This window comes from Centruroides sculpturatus, unplaced genomic scaffold (genome assembly GCF_000671375.1).
Source record: "Centruroides sculpturatus isolate CEXI.00-Female unplaced genomic scaffold, Cexi_2.0 scaffold152, whole genome shotgun sequence".
NCBI classification, from domain to species: Eukaryota; Metazoa; Arthropoda; class Arachnida; order Scorpiones; family Buthidae; genus Centruroides; species Centruroides sculpturatus.
Genome location: NW_019384348.1, coordinates 929,614 through 949,862, shown reverse-complemented (window position 1 = coordinate 949,862; position 20,249 = coordinate 929,614). Strand labels below are relative to the sequence as shown.

General features: G+C 28.0%; 1 protein-coding gene and 1 pseudogene across 1 annotated transcript in view; one reads left to right on the top strand and one right to left on the bottom strand.

Moving 5' to 3' along the window:
- Window positions 1-4,180, bottom strand: part of LOC111636932 — a 10,445-nt pseudogene extending 6,265 nt beyond the window's left edge.
- Window positions 4,181-10,345: 6,165 nt separating this feature from the next.
- LOC111636650 overlaps window positions 10,346-20,249 on the top strand; it is a 50,293-nt gene continuing 40,389 nt past the window's right edge. Inside the window, exons 1-4 of the mRNA XM_023381935.1 lie at window positions 10,346-10,694; window positions 13,647-13,779; window positions 18,689-19,406; window positions 20,069-20,174. Of these exons, the coding sequence (XP_023237703.1) occupies window positions 10,648-10,694; window positions 13,647-13,779; window positions 18,689-19,406; window positions 20,069-20,174 (1,004 nt within the window). The 5' untranslated portion in view covers window positions 10,346-10,647. The remainder of the gene's footprint in view (window positions 10,695-13,646; window positions 13,780-18,688; window positions 19,407-20,068; window positions 20,175-20,249) is intronic.

The following is a 20,249-nucleotide window of genomic DNA, read 5'->3' as shown; positions in this document are numbered from 1 at the left end:
GCACATATCTGACAGGGTTTGATATTTCTCACAGCTTGCCAGTTCTTGCTTAACAGTGTGCATGTGAGTTTGTAAAGGAGTAGAAAAGGGCTTCTTCCAGTGAACAAGACCGTGGACCAGCTATAAAGGAAAAATTGATTAATAATGTTTTTTACACCCAAAAATATGGGATAAGCATCTTCCTGCTCACAGGAATTGCAATATTATACAGTAGATGCAAAATGGAATCAAATATCAAAAGAGACTCAATTAGACGGTAAGTTTCAGTTTAGTAATGTAATAAGCTTATTTTATACCAGAAACACTCACACATAAAAAAATAGAGAATAAATATTCCATAGTATGTATAATTTATTTAATATATCCTCAGAATTTTTATTACTTCATTATATCGTGTTGTCGGATATACCGTTGTCTCCAGACATGTGCAATATAACGAGAAGCTCTTGTAATTAATGTTGAAATATAAAATTGATCATTTATTTATAAAAGTTAAATTATACAGTAGTAGTTAATAAATTAGTTTTTATATTTGCAGTATCCAGATGCAAGAAGTTGTGGAAGAATCTCTGATCAATCACAGAGATTCTTCCACAACTTCTTGCATCTGGATACTGCAAATATAAAAACTAATTTATTAACTACTACTGTATAATTTAACTTTTATAAATAAATGATCAATTTTATATTTCAACATTAATTACAAGAGCTTCTCGTTATATTGCACATGTCTGGAGACAACGGTATATCCGACAACACGATATAATGAAGTAATAAAAATTCTGAGGATATATTAAATAAATTATACATACTATGGAATATTTATTCTCTATTTTTTTATGTGTGAGTGTTTCTGGTATAAAATAAGCTTATTACATTACTAAACTGAAACTTACCGTCTAATTGAGTCTCTTCTGATATTTGATTCCATTTTGCATCTACTGTATAATATTGCAATTCCTGTGAGCAGGAAGATGCTTATCCCATATTTTTGGGTGTAAAAAACATTATTAATCAATTTTTCCTTTATAGCTGGTCCACGGTCTTGTTCACTGGAAGAAGCCCTTTTCTACTCCTTTACAAACTCACATGCACACTGTTAAGCAAGAACTGGCAAGCTGTGAGAAATATCAAACCCTGTCAGATATGTGCAAGAACTAGAAATTCACTCTAGACAGCGAGATTTCTCACTTCTTGCTCGTGAAGGTTTTCCTTTGTGAGAACTATATCGCTCACAACCTCTCACTTGCTACTAAATTCACATCTGCATAGTTGCACCATTAGTCATAAATTGTGAATTTCCATTAAAAATTATTATTACAGAAATTATACCAGAAATTATTTTTTTATTACAAGTTATGATTTACTTAATTACATAATTACCTTTACTGATGCACAATTAACACTTAATTAATCAAATCAATTTAATCATTCTAAACTTCTAGTGCACAGATTTGACTTCAGTAATATTTTATAAGGTAGTTTTTGATGTCATAAACAACATCCAATAGTTTTTTTAATTAATACATTTTATTATAGTTTATTTTTATTAAAATGTTTTAAAAATAAAATATGTTAATCTGTTTTTAATAAAGATTTATAAATTTGAATGTTTTTCTAATAAAACTAAGCATAATTGAACTTCCCAGGAAAAATTGGCTTGCTTTTCTATCATATTAAGTGTTTAGGTTGTTTAAAAAAATGAAAACTAATTACAGTTTTGAATAAACTGAATTAAATTATATTAGACTATTTAAAAAAGAATTATTATTTGAAAAATTAATAAAATTTTAATTTAAATTAAAACACAATCAAAGTACTTCATCTTTAAAAACAACAAACATAAAAAACAGTCTAACAGTAATAAATGACAATGTGCATATTGAATAGGTACTATACATTGTTTCTTAATGATATTCTCAAGATGCAATTTTTATTCAACCTGCGATTTTTTTTTTACTGTTAAACTGTCTCTGAAAATCGATTATAAGAAATCAAAATGGCTAGAATAATAAAGATGTAAACTCTGAAAAAGCAATTTTTTGAGCGAACAATTTGATATGAGGAGTTCTTATATTTTTAATGAAGTTTATATTGTATAGATAATAGAAATATTAATGCAAATGAACATTATATATACAAATACATCCCAAATTAACAATTATCTATTTAAATTAAACATGTAAGAATATTTTTTCATAATTTGCAAAAGAAATGTAATTCTTATTTTTACTAAGTACAGTAATATTAGATTTATATAATTTTTTAAACAAAGTATTACAGAAAATTTAAAATAAAGATTTCAAAAAATATCATGCATATTTGAGCACATTCACACTATTCACAGAATGCTGAGCACACATTTGGCAAATACCAAGTAGTGTGGACAATTTACTTGTGACAAACATCCTGTATTTTCAAATTCCCAATTCTTGTCGGTAAATTGTGCCGAATCAATGACGACAAATATTTGCCTCCACATATTCACGTTGTCCACTCCTAAACTCATGAATTTGCAAAAGAGCAAATGAATGAATTTAGTCATTAGTTTTTCCATTTTATAGTCTTTTTTAAACTAGATCTAGTCTTTTATTTTTGAATTTAGTTTATATTTTTAAATTTGGTTTATAGTTTATTTATTTATTTAATGTTTTTTCCTGTGTAATTTTTCTGGGTTTTTTGCAATACAGTTTTATTATGTTGTTTTTTTAAAAAAAAATTTCTTTCTAACAATCCACAAAACCTTTTTATAACAGTGTTGTCTCCATAACAAACTTCACGAACATTTTTTACCTCCACCAAGGTCTTCTTCAGTGGAGACTAAACGGTGTCGCCTATTCCTTTCTTTTTCATATTCACATTTTTCTGCTTTGGTGAAGTGATGCCATCCACAATCTTCTTCCTTTACGCTACTTTTTCATTAACAGATATGAACTACTCGTAACTATAAAAGCAGTGGCAAAAATTATCGTTTGAGAATTGTCACTGTTTGAGAAATGTTCGTCTGAGATTTTCTACATCTCAGATGAACATTTGTCATTCTTGCAATGAACCAATGCTCAGCAAATAATCAAATGTGTATATGTGTGCTTGCCATGTGACAAATGGTTTGAAGAAAGGTGAATATTCAGAATTCAATGAATAGCAAATGAATGGATACATCCTTAAACTGTAATTATTTTAAACATTTAATTTCATAGCAAATCATAAAAATTAGCTAAAATTCATTCATATAATGTAGTTTTCAATTGTGTATAAGTTAAGTGATAGATTGTATATTGCACATAATTAATTTTTATGCATGATACATTGATAATTAAGTATTAATTAACCTTAATTATAATTCAAATCAATTTTAACAATTAATATTTAATTTTATAATATTGAATAATCACTAAAAATTTAAAAATTTTTTTTAAATATAAAAATTGATTGAGAAGCAGCAGTTTTACTGATAAATTATATACTGTAAAAATGAAAGTTTACCTGTTTATTTTTAATAGTTTCTTTTTTATATTTAATTTCCTGTTTTCTTCTTTCTTTACGAACAATCTCTTTTATTCTCTCCCCTGAAACACCTTTTTTCCTTAACATTACTTTCAATTTATAAATTTTATTTTCAATTTTTTCTGGTAACAATGTTATTCCATTTAACTGTCTTTTCATTTTTCTAAGTTCTTGTAATTGTTTATGCTTATTTTTTTTCATTAACTTTTTCTCCTCGTCTTTAGCTGGTGTTGTAATCTGAGTGTCTTGATTAAATTCATCTTTATCTTCAACGGATTCTGTTGTAAATTCATTTGAAAGAGTTTTCATATTTTTATTTTTCATATTCTTTTTCAACTTTTTTTTCATTTTCATTTTATTCTTTGATTTTGAATTATGTTCATGTAATTCAATTTGAACATTTTCAGGTGACTCTTCACATTTTTTCTTTTTTAATGATTTTAAACTTTTTTCTTCTTTACTAATAAATTTCTTCTTTACTGCGGAATTTGATTTGGCTTTATTTGTTCCACGATTCAACAATTTTTTATTTGCTTCATTTTTCTGACTTAAAAACTCAGACCATGGTGTGGGTTCTTCTGGTTGTTTACAATGCTGATGAACAGATTTTGCTCTTGCCCACCGTGTCATTGCAAAATTCACTTTATAAATAAAAGAATATGTTATACTAATGCAATGTAAGATAATCAATAGAAAAGAGCATAATATTATTAAAAAAATCTATATTATAAGATATAAAAGATATATCAATATTTAAATAAATTTTATACACCCTCACCATAAACTGGAACCGTATATTCGCAAATCACACCTAAACTCAAACTTTCCAGCAAATAAAGTCAAAAAAATATAGATTGAACGTTTTTGGCCACTAAATTTATCAGCCTTCCTCATTTAATACAAACTGAAAAAACCGTTCTATAAATGTGATTTGGTCCTACAACAATTGGAGGAGCGGTCATTAAAAAACATCAAACATAACATCCTGTACACTTGATATGTCGATGACATTTTAATTGTATGGAGAAAATGTCCTGATATTGGTGAGGTGTTAAAAGTGTTTAATAATAACAGCTGTGGATTAACACTAAAGTTGGATGAGGAGAGCGGTAATAACATTAATTTCTTAGACATCAGGATTCAAGTAGCTAATAGCAAATTCGTCACAGCAATTTACTGCAAGGCTACTTCCTCCCCCTATTCATACCTTCCAATTCAGCAGACCCATGGTCATATAAGACATCCGCATTCTGCATACTTGTGGCCAGAGTCTACTCACATTCTATACATTTGTCGGATACCAGCAAGGAACTGGAACATCTCAAACAAGTAGCATCCAACCATGGATATGGCTGCACATTTATCGACAATCTGGCATCCAAATATCTAACTCAATCATCTAACAATGTTAACAAAGCAGAAGCAAATCGGGTGATCTTAGACTATGAACCAACGCTACATTGCATATATAGAAGGATTGCAAATAATTTAAACATACTCTTTACCTATAGAAGGAAACCCACTGTTTTCTGCCTTCTCTCAAACACGAAGGACGACACTGAGGATGCTCCAGCTCCTGGGATTTACTGCATCCCCCTATATGATGAGAGGTTTGACAGATTACTAGCTTACATAGGATCCACATATAGATCGCTGCAAGCCAGACTAAAAGATCACAAATATGATGTGCTAAAAGGTAACATCAGTACGGCTTTAGCATGGTATGCCAGTGATCCAGGGATTTCCCCCTGTTGGGACCAGGCCAAGCTAATACACAAGGTCTTCAACAGGCAAAATATTAAAATTTTAGAAGCAGTGGAGATCTACAAGGCGAGCAGGAGTGGAAACTGCATCAACACAGATGTCATTCATGTATCATCAGCGTGTAAACACTATCTAGACTCATAATAAACGTCATACATGATACGTCACAGCCATTTTCATTCTTTTAAAATTTACAAGGCAGCTATGTTCTATTTATAAAATGGTTTTTTCAGTTTGTATTTCCTGAGGAAGGCTGATAAATTTAGTGGCCAAAAACATTCAATCTTTATATTTTTTTACTTTTATTTGCATGAAAGTTTGAGTTTAGGTGTGATTTGTAAATAAATTTTTAAAAATTTTATAAGAAAACAACAGGTAACAGATTATGAAGATTTTAATGAAGAAAGCTGATCAGAATGCTTTCTTCAAATTCTGATATATTTGAACTTGTGCAGGAGATTTTAATCTTAGAAATATACTAAAATAGCATTTAGTATAGTGTTGCCACCCATCCGGTTTTCACCCAGACAGTCTGGTTTTTAATTCATTGTCTGGGTTAACTATTAATTTTGTTTGGGATTTTGTAGAAATTGTGAAATTATGATGAAACAAAGTACTAGCAAATATTTTTATAGCAAAAGACTTCACACTCTCACCAAAACTTAATTTGCCATCTTATGCCGACATANTTTCAAGTGATGCTTCACATTTTTTCTTTTTTAATGATTTTAAACTTTTTTCTTCTTTACTAGTAAATTTCTTCTTTACTGCGGAATTTGATTTGGCTTTATTTGTTCCACGATTCAACAATTTTTTATTTGCTTTATTTTTCTGACTTAAAAACTCAGACCATGGTGTGGGTTCTTCTGGTTGTTTACAATGCTGATGAACAGATTTTGCTCTTGCCCACCGTGTCATTGCAAAATTCACTTTATAAATAAAAGAATATGTTATACTAATGCAATGTAAGATAATCAATAGAAAAGAGCATAATATTATTAAAAAAATCTATATTATAAGATATAAAAGATATATCAATATTTAAATAAATTTTATACACCCTCACCATAAACTGGAACCGTATATTCGCAAATCACACCTAAACTCAAACTTTCCAGCAAATAAAGTCAAAAAAATATAGATTGAACGTTTTTGGCCACTAAATTTATCAGCCTTCCTCATTTAATACAAACTGAAAAAACCGTTCTATAAATGTGATTTGGTCCTACAACAATTGGAGGAGCGGTCATTAAAAAACATCAAACATAACATCCTGTACACTTGATATGTCGATGACATTTTAATTGTATGGAGAAAATGTCCTGATATTGGTGAGGTGTTAAAAGTGTTTAATAATAACAGCTGTGGATTAACACTAAAGTTGGATGAGGAGAGCGGTAATAACATTAATTTCTTAGACATCAGGATTCAAGTAGCTAATAGCAAATTCGTCACAGCAATTTACTGCAAGGCTACTTCCTCCCCCTATTCATACCTTCCAATTCAGCAGACCCATGGTCATATAAGACATCCGCATTCTGCATACTTGTGGCCAGAGTCTACTCACATTCTATACATTTGTCGGATACCAGCAAGGAACTGGAACATCTCAAACAAGTAGCATCCAACCATGGATATGGCTGCACATTTATCGACAATCTGGCATCCAAATATCTAACTCAATCATCTAACAATGTTAACAAAGCAGAAGCAAATCGGGTGATCTTAGACTATGAACCAACGCTACATTGCATATATAGAAGGATTGCAAATAATTTAAACATACTCTTTACCTATAGAAGGAAACCCACTGTTTTCTGCCTTCTCTCAAACACGAAGGACGACACTGAGGATGCTCCAGCTCCTGGGATTTACTGCATCCCCCTATATGATGAGAGGTTTGACAGATTACTAGCTTACATAGGATCCACATATAGATCGCTGCAAGCCAGACTAAAAGATCACAAATATGATGTGCTAAAAGGTAACATCAGTACGGCTTTAGCATGGTATGCCAGTGATCCAGGGATTTCCCCCTGTTGGGACCAGGCCAAGCTAATACACAAGGTCTTCAACAGGCAAAATATTAAAATTTTAGAAGCAGTGGAGATCTACAAGGCGAGCAGGAGTGGAAACTGCATCAACACAGATGTCATTCATGTATCATCAGCGTGTAAACACTATCTAGACTCATAATAAACGTCATACATGATACGTCACAGCCATTTTCATTCTTTTAAAATTTACAAGGCAGCTATGTTCTATTTATAAAATGGTTTTTTCAGTTTGTATTTCCTGAGGAAGGCTGATAAATTTAGTGGCCAAAAACATTCAATCTTTATATTTTTTTACTTTTATTTGCATGAAAGTTTGAGTTTAGGTGTGATTTGTAAATAAATTTTTAAAAATTTTATAAGAAAACAACAGGTAACAGATTATGAAGATTTTAATGAAGAAAGCTGATCAGAATGCTTTCTTCAAATTCTGATATATTTGAACTTGTGCAGGAGATTTTAATCTTAGAAATATACTAAAATAGCATTTAGTATAGTGTTGCCACCCATCCGGTTTTCACCCAGACAGTCTGGTTTTTAATTCATTGTCTGGGTTAACTATTAATTTTGTTTGGGATTTTGTAGAAATTGTGAAATTATGATGAAACAAAGTACTAGCAAATAATTTTATAGCAAAAGACTTCACACTCTCACCAAAACTTAATTCGCCATCTTATGCCGACATATGTTGCATCCTGTCAACCTTTTTCTTTTTTTTTTCTTCTTCTTAGCTCTTTAAAGCTAAGCTATTTCATTTAATAATTTAAGTTGCTCCTACACAAGTCCCTAACTGGTTTAGAATTGTGTGCACATTATTCTTTGCATGGTGTAAAATAACATTGCGCATGTGTCAGGCAGGGACTTCTGTTCAAATAAACCTGACCTGCTGGGTCAGCTATTTTGAAAAGATGGCAATACTAATTTAGTAAATTCTTAATATAATATATATAATAATGTGTAATGATTTAATTACATAACTTTAAATACTATCTCCTAATTAATTGTAAATGTTGATGGCTCCACTATCCTAAATATAGTCATAAAACAAAATATTGAAATCTTCTTTAGAAGCCTATATACAAAATAATTTAATCATGACTAATGTGGTAAAAGTCCAGAATTCATACATGTTTTTACTTAATTTTGCTGTCTTGAGAGACCACATTAGAGAGATGTCCAAAACAGATAGAACTTTTTAGGGACAACATGTATAAAAAGAGCTATATGAATTCTGAACTTTTACCAAAAAAAGATTCGTGTTTTGTTTTCTGACTTCTTTTATCTTTTAATGCAATTTCTACTTTAAAGTATTGTATAATATGAATAACCCTTTACGATTTATAACCTAAAATATCAATTTACACATTTTCTTCTAGTTTTATTAAATGACACGATCGCCTGAAATTAAACATATGAGTTTAAAAAACACGATTCATTGACTTACATTCAAAAATCCTTTCTAGTATAGATTAGACACAGGATATTGAATTTTTTTTATGTCAATAGGAACAAAACGATTAAACAAATCGTTGACGATATAAAACTCATTTACACGTGTTTACGAAATCGACACTTTAATTACAAAACATGCGCAATGCCGGATTATGTAAAAACGAAACATAAATTCCGCCCAATCCTTTATTAAAAGAAATGATGTAAACAATATATTGTATTTGGATAAAAGTATTAAAATATTTCTCTAAAGAAATAATTTTAATTTAGATTAATTTTATAATTTTTTAAACTCCCTTGAACACTAAGAGAACCTTTTACCATGTCTATCGTGGGTTCGGCAAGACCCAAAATGAGTCGCCACAGGCCCGGATTTACATAAGGGCATTTGGGGCCGGTGCCCAGGGTTCCCACAAAACTATGTTTAAACATAATTTTTTTTATTTATTACCGCGACGGCCTAGTGTGACCTAATCATAAGGGCCACAAGCAGAGAAAACCAAGAGACCGGATGGCCGAGCGGTCAAGGTGGCAGCCTACCGCTCTGAAGACCCGGGCTTGAATCCGAACGGGTCGAAAAATCCCCAGGAATCTTTCGGGGTATGGTCCGTTCGGATATGTCGGGCCCCGTCTCTCACCACCCGACAGCCCCATTGTGGGCCTGGCCGAACCCATAATGGGCCTGCAAAAAGAGGTCCTCTTAGTGCCCACAGGGCGGAAAGAGTTAAAAAAAAAAACAGAGATAACCAAAGCCGAGGGAAAAAACTATGAAACATATCGGAAAATTTCGGGAAAAAATTTTACATAGGTATTTTTCAATTAAATTAAAATAATTAGTTTTACACAATAAAATATATGTATTTTATTGTGTAAAACTAGTTGTATGTATGTACAATAACCTTATTTTAAAATGAAATTTACAACTTCCTAGTTGAAAGTGCAGTATTTTGTGTAAATTTTCTAAAGCATCAAATTTGCTTACTCTTAAAGGGGGGTCCACCGTATTTGTGCTCATGGCTCTCTGATTGTTAAATCCGGCCCTGGGTCGGCCAGGTGGTGAGGGACCACAGATTAAGAACTTATCTATGGTCCCTCACTATCTGGCCGATCCATTGTGGTCTTGGACTTAATCTGTGGTCGCTCCGAAAAATCCCTGGGGTTTTTTTCCGGTCCGTCCGGAATCTATTCAGAATCCCCAGAATAGTAGGCTGACACCTTAATCTTTTTATCTCTGACTTCTTACAACAAAAAAATTTTTAGACACCATTTTACAATGTTTCTACGACTTTTCCTTATATAATGCAAAACAGGACTTAATTTTAAGTTTTTTTCTATTACACCAGTTTTGTTTCGGCCAAGTCGATAAATCTTAGCGTTAATAAGTTGTTCTGAAAGACATAAATGGAAAATATGGACAATAATACAAATGTTACGTCTGCATAATTATTTATTAATTTCAATCACTGTTCAATCTTAAAATTCTCCCTTATCTTTGCACACTTTTACACAAGTTACAATACACAACACAAATAACACGCCCTCGACTAAAAGGAAAATGGCCGACGTGTATTCAATTTTCATTAAACGCTCGGTCATTCGGCCGTCAAATATGCATTACTGATACAAATTAATAATTTTAAAAATTATCGTAAAATTCTACTTTAAATTAAATTATTTTAATTTTATGTTTGAATTAAAATTTTAAGTAATTCGTGTGGTTTTTTTTGTTTTGTTTTTGTACGTGTAGAAAGCACGTGTTATCCATGTGTACTGAAATCGATTCATTATTCGAGGTTGTTATGTCAACAGTCGCTCCTGTAACTATGTGACTTCAGCATTTGCTTAAAATGACAGTATTTATTGATTTAACATGGCTTCGAATACCTTTTTAAGTTCTAAAGAAGGAGAAAATGATAAGTCAGTTGATTTATTAGTATAAACTTCATTTATGTTTAAAACTCTGAGAAATATTACAAAAATTATTAATTTAGAGAAATACAGTAACAGAAAAATACTGTCTTAGCTGTTAAGCTTTAGTTAAATGAAAAATTGCATTATTATTAAATGTTTTTATGTATTATAGTAATAATTTCACATATCAGTATGTGATAAATTGAAATAATATATTGTATTTTAATATATCAACATGATTTCACAGAGAAATTACATAACTTCTGTAAGAGTGCAATTATCTAACAAACATACAGTGTATGTTTTAAAATTCAATTTTACATAATTTTAAAAATATCTAGGAGCATTTTATTACAATATTATGGTTTATTTTTCGAAATAGTTAAGAAAATATAAATTATTATTTTGTTCAATTTATTGTTATATTGTTCTAATTCAATGTACCTTTTTATGGTGCTGTATAATGTTGATAGATTCAAAAAACACTTTAATCCTAATAAGTTGATTTTCCACACAGCTAGTCCAAGTTAAGTGAAACAATACTTTATTTCATTAAAATTTTAAAGCATATCTTTACTTCAAATGCATTTCAGGTTAATATAATATAACTTTATTAGCCTAAAATACATTGATGTAAAGATATGCTTTAAAGGTTTAATGAAATAAAGTCTTGGGTCACTTGGGTTAGCTGTGTGAAAAATCAATCTATTAGGATTAAAGTGTTTTTTGAATCTATCAATGTATATTCTTTAACAAAGTTATTATACTGAAAAAAAAATAAATAAATATGTTAAAAAATTGCTTATCAATGTTTTAATTCATCTTTACATTTATATTTTAAAGTTATAAAGTTTTATTGGCCTTATAATTACTCTTAAAGTATTAAAAACTTAAATCCAGTTATAGTTATTATACACTAAGAAATAATTTATGAAATTCAGAAACTTTAAAACATAATTTAGGAAACATATGAACTTACAGTTTTAAAATGATTCTCAAGTTCTCTATAAAACATTTTGAATTATTTTGACCTTTTACCATGTCTATCGTGGGTTCGGCAAGANTTCTAAAGAAGGAGAAAATGATAAGTCAGTTGATTTATTAGTATAAACTTCATTTATGTTTAAAACTCTGAGAAATATTACAAAAATTATTAATTTAGAGAAATACAGTAACAGAAAAATACTGTCTTAGCTGTTAAGCTTTAGTTAAATGAAAAATTGCATTATTATTAAATGTTTTTATGTATTATAGTAATAATTTCACATATCAGTATGTGATAAATTGAAATAATATATTGTATTTTAATATATCAACATGATTTCACAGAGAAATTACATAACTTCTGTAAGAGTGCAATTATCTAACAAACATACAGTGTATGTTTTAAAATTCAATTTTACATAATTTTAAAAATATCTAGGAGCATTTTATTACAATATTATGGTTTATTTTTCGAAATAGTTAAGAAAATATAAATTATTATTTTGTTCAATTTATTGTTATATTGTTCTAATTCAATGTACCTTTTTATGGTGCTGTATAATGTTGATAGATTCAAAAAACACTTTAATCCTAATAAGTTGATTTTCCACACAGCTAGTCCAAGTTAAGTGAAACAATACTTTATTTCATTAAAATTTTAAAGCATATCTTTACTTCAAATGCATTTCAGGTTAATATAATATAACTTTATTAGCCTAAAATGCATTGATGTAAAGATATGCTTTAAAGGTTTAATGAAATAAAGTCTTGGGTACTTGGGTTAGCTGTGTGAAAAATCAATCTATTAGGATTAAAGTGTTTTTTGAATCTATCAATGTATATTCTTTAACAAAGTTATTATACTGAAAAAAAAATAATATGTTAAAAAATTGCTTATCAATGTTTTAATTCATCTTTACATTTATATTTTAAAGTTATAAAGTTTTATTGGCCTTATAATTACTCTTAAAGTATTAAAAACTTAAATCCAGTTATAGTTATTATACACTAAGAAATAATTTATGAAATTCAGAAACTTTAAAACATAATTTAGGAAACATATGAACTTACAGTTTTAAAATGATTCTCAAGTTCTCTATAAAACATTTTGAATTATTTTGTTCTAAATAAAAATTTAATTTTTTTTTGTAGTAACTTTTAATTTTGTCTATAAAAACAAAACACAGCGACAGTCTTTTGAATTCATTTAGAGCACTATCACCAATGACAGCAATACCTGGTTTATAGAAAGCAAGGAAGAAGAATAAATAAATTAATTATTTTATTTCACATTAGAGATTGAGAACTATAATATAAATGTTTTTCTGAAAACTAATCTATTAAAAAAACATTTTAACAGTCAATAAAAATTGTGCATTTTAAATAGTTATCAAATTGATTAATTAAAATTGATATAGATGATTTTAAAAAATCCTCTTTATTAGCCTTTATTTGAATTTTTTAATTCATTGCAATTTAGGATTAAAATCATCAGTTATGTTGCAATGAAATTATACAAAATTAATAAGATAATTAGATTGAATAGAAAAATTATTTAAAATATTTAATTATTTCAAAATAAAAATTTTAAGTATCTAACTTGTAATGTGAAGCACCAATACTCTCCTAATGAATAACATATAAAATTAGACAATAGTTTGAGAAGAAAATGCATTATTATTTTACTATTTTATTTTTAAATAAAATAGTTAAATGATTTATAGTTTACAGTTTAAAAAAAAAATATATATATGGAACATTAACATTTGATAAGCTATTTTTTCCAGGATATTTTTCAGAATTTGTTTATTATACAGTAATTGAAATGAAAAGGCAGAAATAGAATTTTTTCAATTAAAAAATTACAATTTTGAATTTTAATATTATTTTCATATTTACAATCTAAAATACATGATATATTTCAGTTAATACATTATAGTAATTTACATAATCTTACTGATAATTTATATATAGGATTGAAAAATGTTTAAAGGAAATTGAATCATATCTTAAAAAACTTGAATGTAAACAAGAGAAGAAAACTGCAAAAATATCACCAAACAATGTTTCAGGAAAGGTTCCATTGCATGAGTTGTTAGAAGAAATGGTAAGCAGATTTTTAAAAATTAATTTATCTTACAATTAATATCAAGATAATTTCAAATTCTGCAATTAGATTAATGATTGAGAAAATATTTCTTTTAATAAATAAACAAGTCATTACTACACAACATTTTAAAAAGATTCAGTCATGTACTGTACTAAGTTTGCTAATGCATTTATCATTAGGAATTTGATAAATATGTTATTCAATTTGTAGTATTTTGATTTGATAAATTCAAAATGAAATAAATACAGAATTTGAAAAAAGCTGTAAAAATTTATTATAAAAAAATGAAATATTAATAAAATACAGTAATCACTTTGAGTACTAGTTTATAAAATAAAAAAACAAAGAAATGTTAAAAAATAAATTTATAATTAACTTAAAAATTTATTAATTATATTAATAATTACTTGAATAGCTTATCCAGTGTTATTTGGTGGCTTTATTTTTTGCAATATTTTAATAAAATCTATATTCATAATATTTTCAAAATTCAACACATCTGTCATGATAAAGTACTTGCAGAGTTCTCACATCTGAGTATTTGTTGGAGGATTTAGACTATCTTAATCTTGATTTTCTTAAATTTTATTAGGTAATTATCCAGAGCCTTCTTCAGCAACAGTTTGGTATATTTCTGATGATGTCATCAGACAATAGAATTTCCTTGTCAATTACCAGCCAGTTTTAAACTTTTCACATATCTTCTAGAGTGTTATTTTAATATGATTCTTCCTCCTCAACAGTTACAACTTTACTTTCAGATGTCTCAATACCTATTTTTAAGAAAACACTCTGTTTAAAACAATTATCTATGGTTTTTCTCAGATATTTGATCCCACAACATTGCCAAAAGATTTAGTGCATCAAGATTTTTAGCAATAGAAGACATATCAGTTTGTTTTTGACTATTATCTAGTTCTCCTAAAATTCTTGCATATATTTCATTTTTGTAGTATGCTTTTATGTTATATGATTTCTCGGTTGCAAGCTGAATCAAAGATATGTTCACAGAAAGGAATATTATTATTATGTTTTTTTTTTTAATGACACATTTTTAATATATAAATGTTCTATACAATTGTCTACCAACAAAACAATCTTCCATTTCAAGTTTCTATCCCATTTAATTAATCGGTTAAAAATATCAGTTATCTTCCAGGTATTTGCATTTTCAGTAATCCAGCAATAAATGTTTCATGTTTTTAAAACATCTAGGATTTTTACTAAAATCACTAAAAGTCTTTGTTTCTGGTCTTATAGTTTATTGCTGTGCTAATATGTAATATATTCCTTCAGTGATTTAAATCTTTTAGCACTTTCATATTTAAACATAAAATGATCAGGCATTGCCAAAAATAAAATGCTGTTTCATCAGCATTGTGATATTCCTTGGTAAATATAATTTTTGGCCACTATCTTTATCCACAGTTTAGTGACACAGAATCAGAACTTCTCTTCTCACCATGAGACATCTGTACAAAATGTTTTCTGATTTTCTATACTTGAATCACCTGTCAATTGCAATAAAATCTTTCTTATCCACATTTTCAGCTAAATCATGTTTTATGACTTTAGTGGTTTATTAAAAGGTACATTCATCATAAACATTACTAAACCAATGCTTCACTATCTTTTCCAGTTATATTTCTCTTACAAATCATGTTCTCATTTTTTCCCTGCTGACATTTTAATATTTACTCTGTTTTTCAAAATCTTGCACAAAACTGGCTATGAAATTTTTAACTATGCAGCCGCTTGTATTGACTGATTTTTGGCAACTTAGGTAGCATTTTAAAATTTCAAGTTTATCTTTGAGGGACAAATCTTTGCATTTCTTATTTGCTTCTTCCATAATGCTAAGAGTTACAGTAAAATACTGTAATTAAACAGTAATGAAGATCACAGCCTTTCTTAGCAACAGCAAACAGCTAGCCTATAAATTAAATACCAGTAAGTACAGTACAAGAAATCAAAATTTCAACTGCAATAGTCTACTTTATAACAATATTAACTGCAACATTAAAATGCATGTTTAGCATATTAAAAGTAAACATTTTATATGATTGGATGATTTAATTTAAATTGATTTTGACCATTTTTATTGGTATGACAAGCCTTACTGTTGTTTTGTTTTGTCCAGTTTGTTTGCTTGTTTTGTCAGTTAGCAGTTATTAATCATCTAAGTAAATTCAAACTTATCATTAGTAACATACATAATTAGTAATGATAATTATATGTGAATTTCTGATTACAATAAGTGAAAGTTTTTGTAATATTATTTAATTTATATGTTTTGAGGCTCATTGATTCTAATAATATTATATGACTGTTAAGAATACAGTGGCATGAGGTGACATTTGATGATAGGGAAGCTGTGCTGGCCCTGGGTGGAATCATTGGAAGCATTATACAATATTTTGGTGTGTAGCATTCACCAGCTAAACTGTGTGAGGTTGGTGCTCTGTAAAGTGCATGCGTAATCTGGCTGCTTTACACCATTTAAATATTTTCACCAGGAAGCTGTCCCGTATTCGACAATACAGTGCTTCCATTGGGAATATGATATATGGATTTATATTCGAATATACAATAGCAATCTTGTCATTTTTTTCACATGTTGTATAGAAATTTGTAATAAAGTACATATTGCAGTTATAATAAAATATTAATTTTAATAAATTCAAACTACGTTAAAATATGAAAATAATTGTGCAATATGTATTTATATATTAGAAAATACAAGGGAAACGGTGCTTTCACAGCTTCCATGGACAGCACGCCACTGTAACAATATAATATCCATAATTACAATAAGTGGCTTGCACTGTGTTTAAAAGAATAGAAAACTAAATTTAATTCTAGATGAAAATGAATCTGATATATATATATATATATATTTTCATGACAGATATATATATATCTGTCATGAAAACTTAGAACTATTTCACTATTTGTTGTTACTCTTGCACTCAAAGAAACTACGAGTTGCACCCCTCTAGTTCAGATCCTGGGTATGCTGCTGTATGTTCTTCCTACTATATTTCCACTCTTCATTCCTTTAATATTTATAGCTTTTGATTGTAAATTTAATCTTATTAACATTAATAAATTTCTAGTATCATTATAGAAATGACTTACTCTCATGATTATGGATGGAGAACATCTGCATATTTTTTTTATCCTTTATGTTTTGAAGCTTTGAAATAAAAAAGTTTTTAAAAATTGTTTACGTAGTTCATGAGATATAAATTTTTGAAGTATGTATATATAATTTTGAAATACCTTGTGTGTATGTATATATATGATATAAAATGATATATATATATATATCATTAAAATGATATATATAAAATGATATATATATATATATCNGTATGTATATATATGATATAAAATGATATATATATATATATCATTTTATATATATCATTTTAATGATATATATATATATATCATTTTATATCATATATATACATACACACAAGGTATTTCAAAATTATATATACATACTTCAAAAATTTATATCTCATGAACTACGTAAACAATTTTTAAAAACTTTTTTATTTCAAAGCTTCAAAACATAAAGGATAAAAAAAATATGCAGATGTTCTCCATCCATAATCATGAGAGAAAGTCATTTCTATAATGATACTAGAAATTTATTAATGTTAATAAGATTAAATTTACAATCAAAAGCTATAAATATTAAAGGAATGAAGAGTGGAAATATAGTAGGAAGAACATACAGCAGCATACCCAGGATCTGAACTAGAGGGGTGCAACTCGTAGTTTCTTTGAGTGCAAGAGTAACAACAAATAGTGAAATAGTTCTAAGTTTTCATGACAGATGGTTCTAGGCTCTAGTCAAGTCACAATATTCATTATTCAAATTGATACTAAATTGATACATCTGTGCTGTATGTCAATTACTATTTTTTCTTCTAGAGGGGGCAGTTTATGTTCTCAAGTTGTACCCTTCCCTAGGTACACTCTTGAGAACATAAACTCTAACTGAATTGTTTTTTGATTTATAGAACTGTTGAAGAATGATATGTTTCATTATCATTACTTGAGGTGAACATTTTGAACATCCTACTTCAATTTATTTAAGTTATCAAAATAAACCAAAGTTACTGTACATCACAACAGCCTGGGCATGACCAGGCTATTGTGATTGTAGTAACGAGGACAAGTGTATGTTAGAATGCAGTTGTAACACAAAACAAAACGGACAAATTTATCTGTTTTGTTCTACATTATACAGTATATATTTGAAGATGTTAGTACTTGCAAGTGAGAACCAATTTGGTTTGGCAGGGGGACCTCCCTTGTATAGAGAAATCTCCTTGTCCCTTCTGTTTCAAACCTGCAGTTTTGTGTCACACTCTCACATATGGGACTTGTCTGTTGGATACACATCCTATGTTTTTCTTGTTTTAATCTTCAGAATAAAAGGAGTTGTCTCTGTTACAAATGTTCATCGTCTCTCTGTCTCCTTAATGAATCCCAAACATTAACAGATGTCTGTTGTATATGGATGAAAACATTAGTAAATAATTAGTAATTTGATATAGTGGTTTTGTGTATGTCAATTAATATCTCCTAGTTTTGAAAAGTTATTAATTACATTCTTAACACTTTTTTACATACTGTTTAATTTTTTCCATAACATTATCATTCTTTTAGATAATGTAACTTTAACAGATAATCAATGTATAATTGAAATTTAATAAAGTTACAATACTTTGATATTTCTAATATAATTTAAAAAGTTATAGGCTATGTGAAATTTTATAAAAGTTTTTGATAATAGATGAAATGTTATGTTAGGATTATAAAAATGATCATTCTATATACATTAACTTATAATAATATGAAAATTAATAAATTAATATTTTTTGTATAGAGAAATACATTGCAAGAATATGGATTGGAAGAACTATTAATACCACATTTGGAAGAATTAAAGAAACAAAATGACCTACCACACTTAGTTTCCATAGGAAAAAAGTATGATGAATATGATTTACAAAATGTCTCAGAAGAAATGAAAACTAATATTTTATGGGAAATGATTTCTTTTCACATTATGACATATATAAAGAAGAAATTGAAAATTATTCATAAGAATCATTATTTATCACAATACAATACTTTTCATAAGTATCTTATATGTTATTATTTACGGAATTTATCAGAATTAATTATGGTAACTCGAATGTGGGAATTGCATCAAAATATTAGAATAAATATACTTGAAGAACTGAAATGCTTATGTCCATCAAAAACTAAAGAAGTCTGTTTACAGTGCTTATTAATTACTAGTACAGACTTTATTTTAGAAGATAAAGAATTAATTTGTAATGGGTATTTTCAACCACTTGTTGTTACATGGACAGAAATTACTAAGATATATATTCAATTTATTGCACAAAAATACACAAAATTATTAGAAAACATTAGTCAGATGAGAAAAATGAATGAGAATGATTGGCTATCAAGTTTTTCAATGCAATGTTTTTTGAAAATGCAACCATCATGTCAATTAAAGTATGAAAATAAATTTTTAATGAGTACAAAAAGGATACATCCAATAGTTGTTAAAAATATATCAAACAAAGNATAAATAAAATAATTTTAATTATTTATTTGAAAGAAAAACTACAAAAACAATTTACATAGATTCTGCAGATTCTGAAATGAAACTAAATTTTTCTGCCAAAAATGGCAAAATTATTTCCATAACATAATGCCATATATTGGAGGAATAGTGAAATAAATATTTAACCACAGTGAATGCATCAGAGACATTAAAGTTTTTAGAGCATTTTTTGCAATGAATGTATGACCTATGTCAAAGCCAAAAAAGCAATCATTGCATGTAAATGTATGGGGGTACAACAGTGACAGAGAAAGGGTTAAATAATTATAAAAAGCTATTGTATCATATTAAAAACATGAAAATAATTTTTTTAAATCTTATTTTGTTGATATTCTTTACTTAAAATTTTTCTGGGGGGTTTTTAACTGAACGAATTTCATTGATAATGAGTTGTTATTATTTTTATTTTCTGATCCAAATCAATCACATTATCATAAACTTAAAGCTATCCATCAACCAAAAACCAAATATTATTGAACTAATATAGCCCAATAATATTTGGGTTTGGTTGATGGATAGCTTTAATCATATCGGGTATAGNTTTTTAATATGGTACTTTCTTGGTATTATGAAAGAAATATTTTTATCTTGAAATTCAATATACTTAATTTTTATATTAAAATATTTCAGGTATCCCATTAATGGTTCCAAATGATAGTCCAGAACAGTCACCCATTCATATCCAGTTATCTGATAATAATGAAAGTTTACCTTTTAATTGGAATTGGAGGTAAAATTGTTTAATAATTTTCTTTTGATTTGACTAACCTAAATTACTTCTAGAATGAAAATATTTTTAAGACAT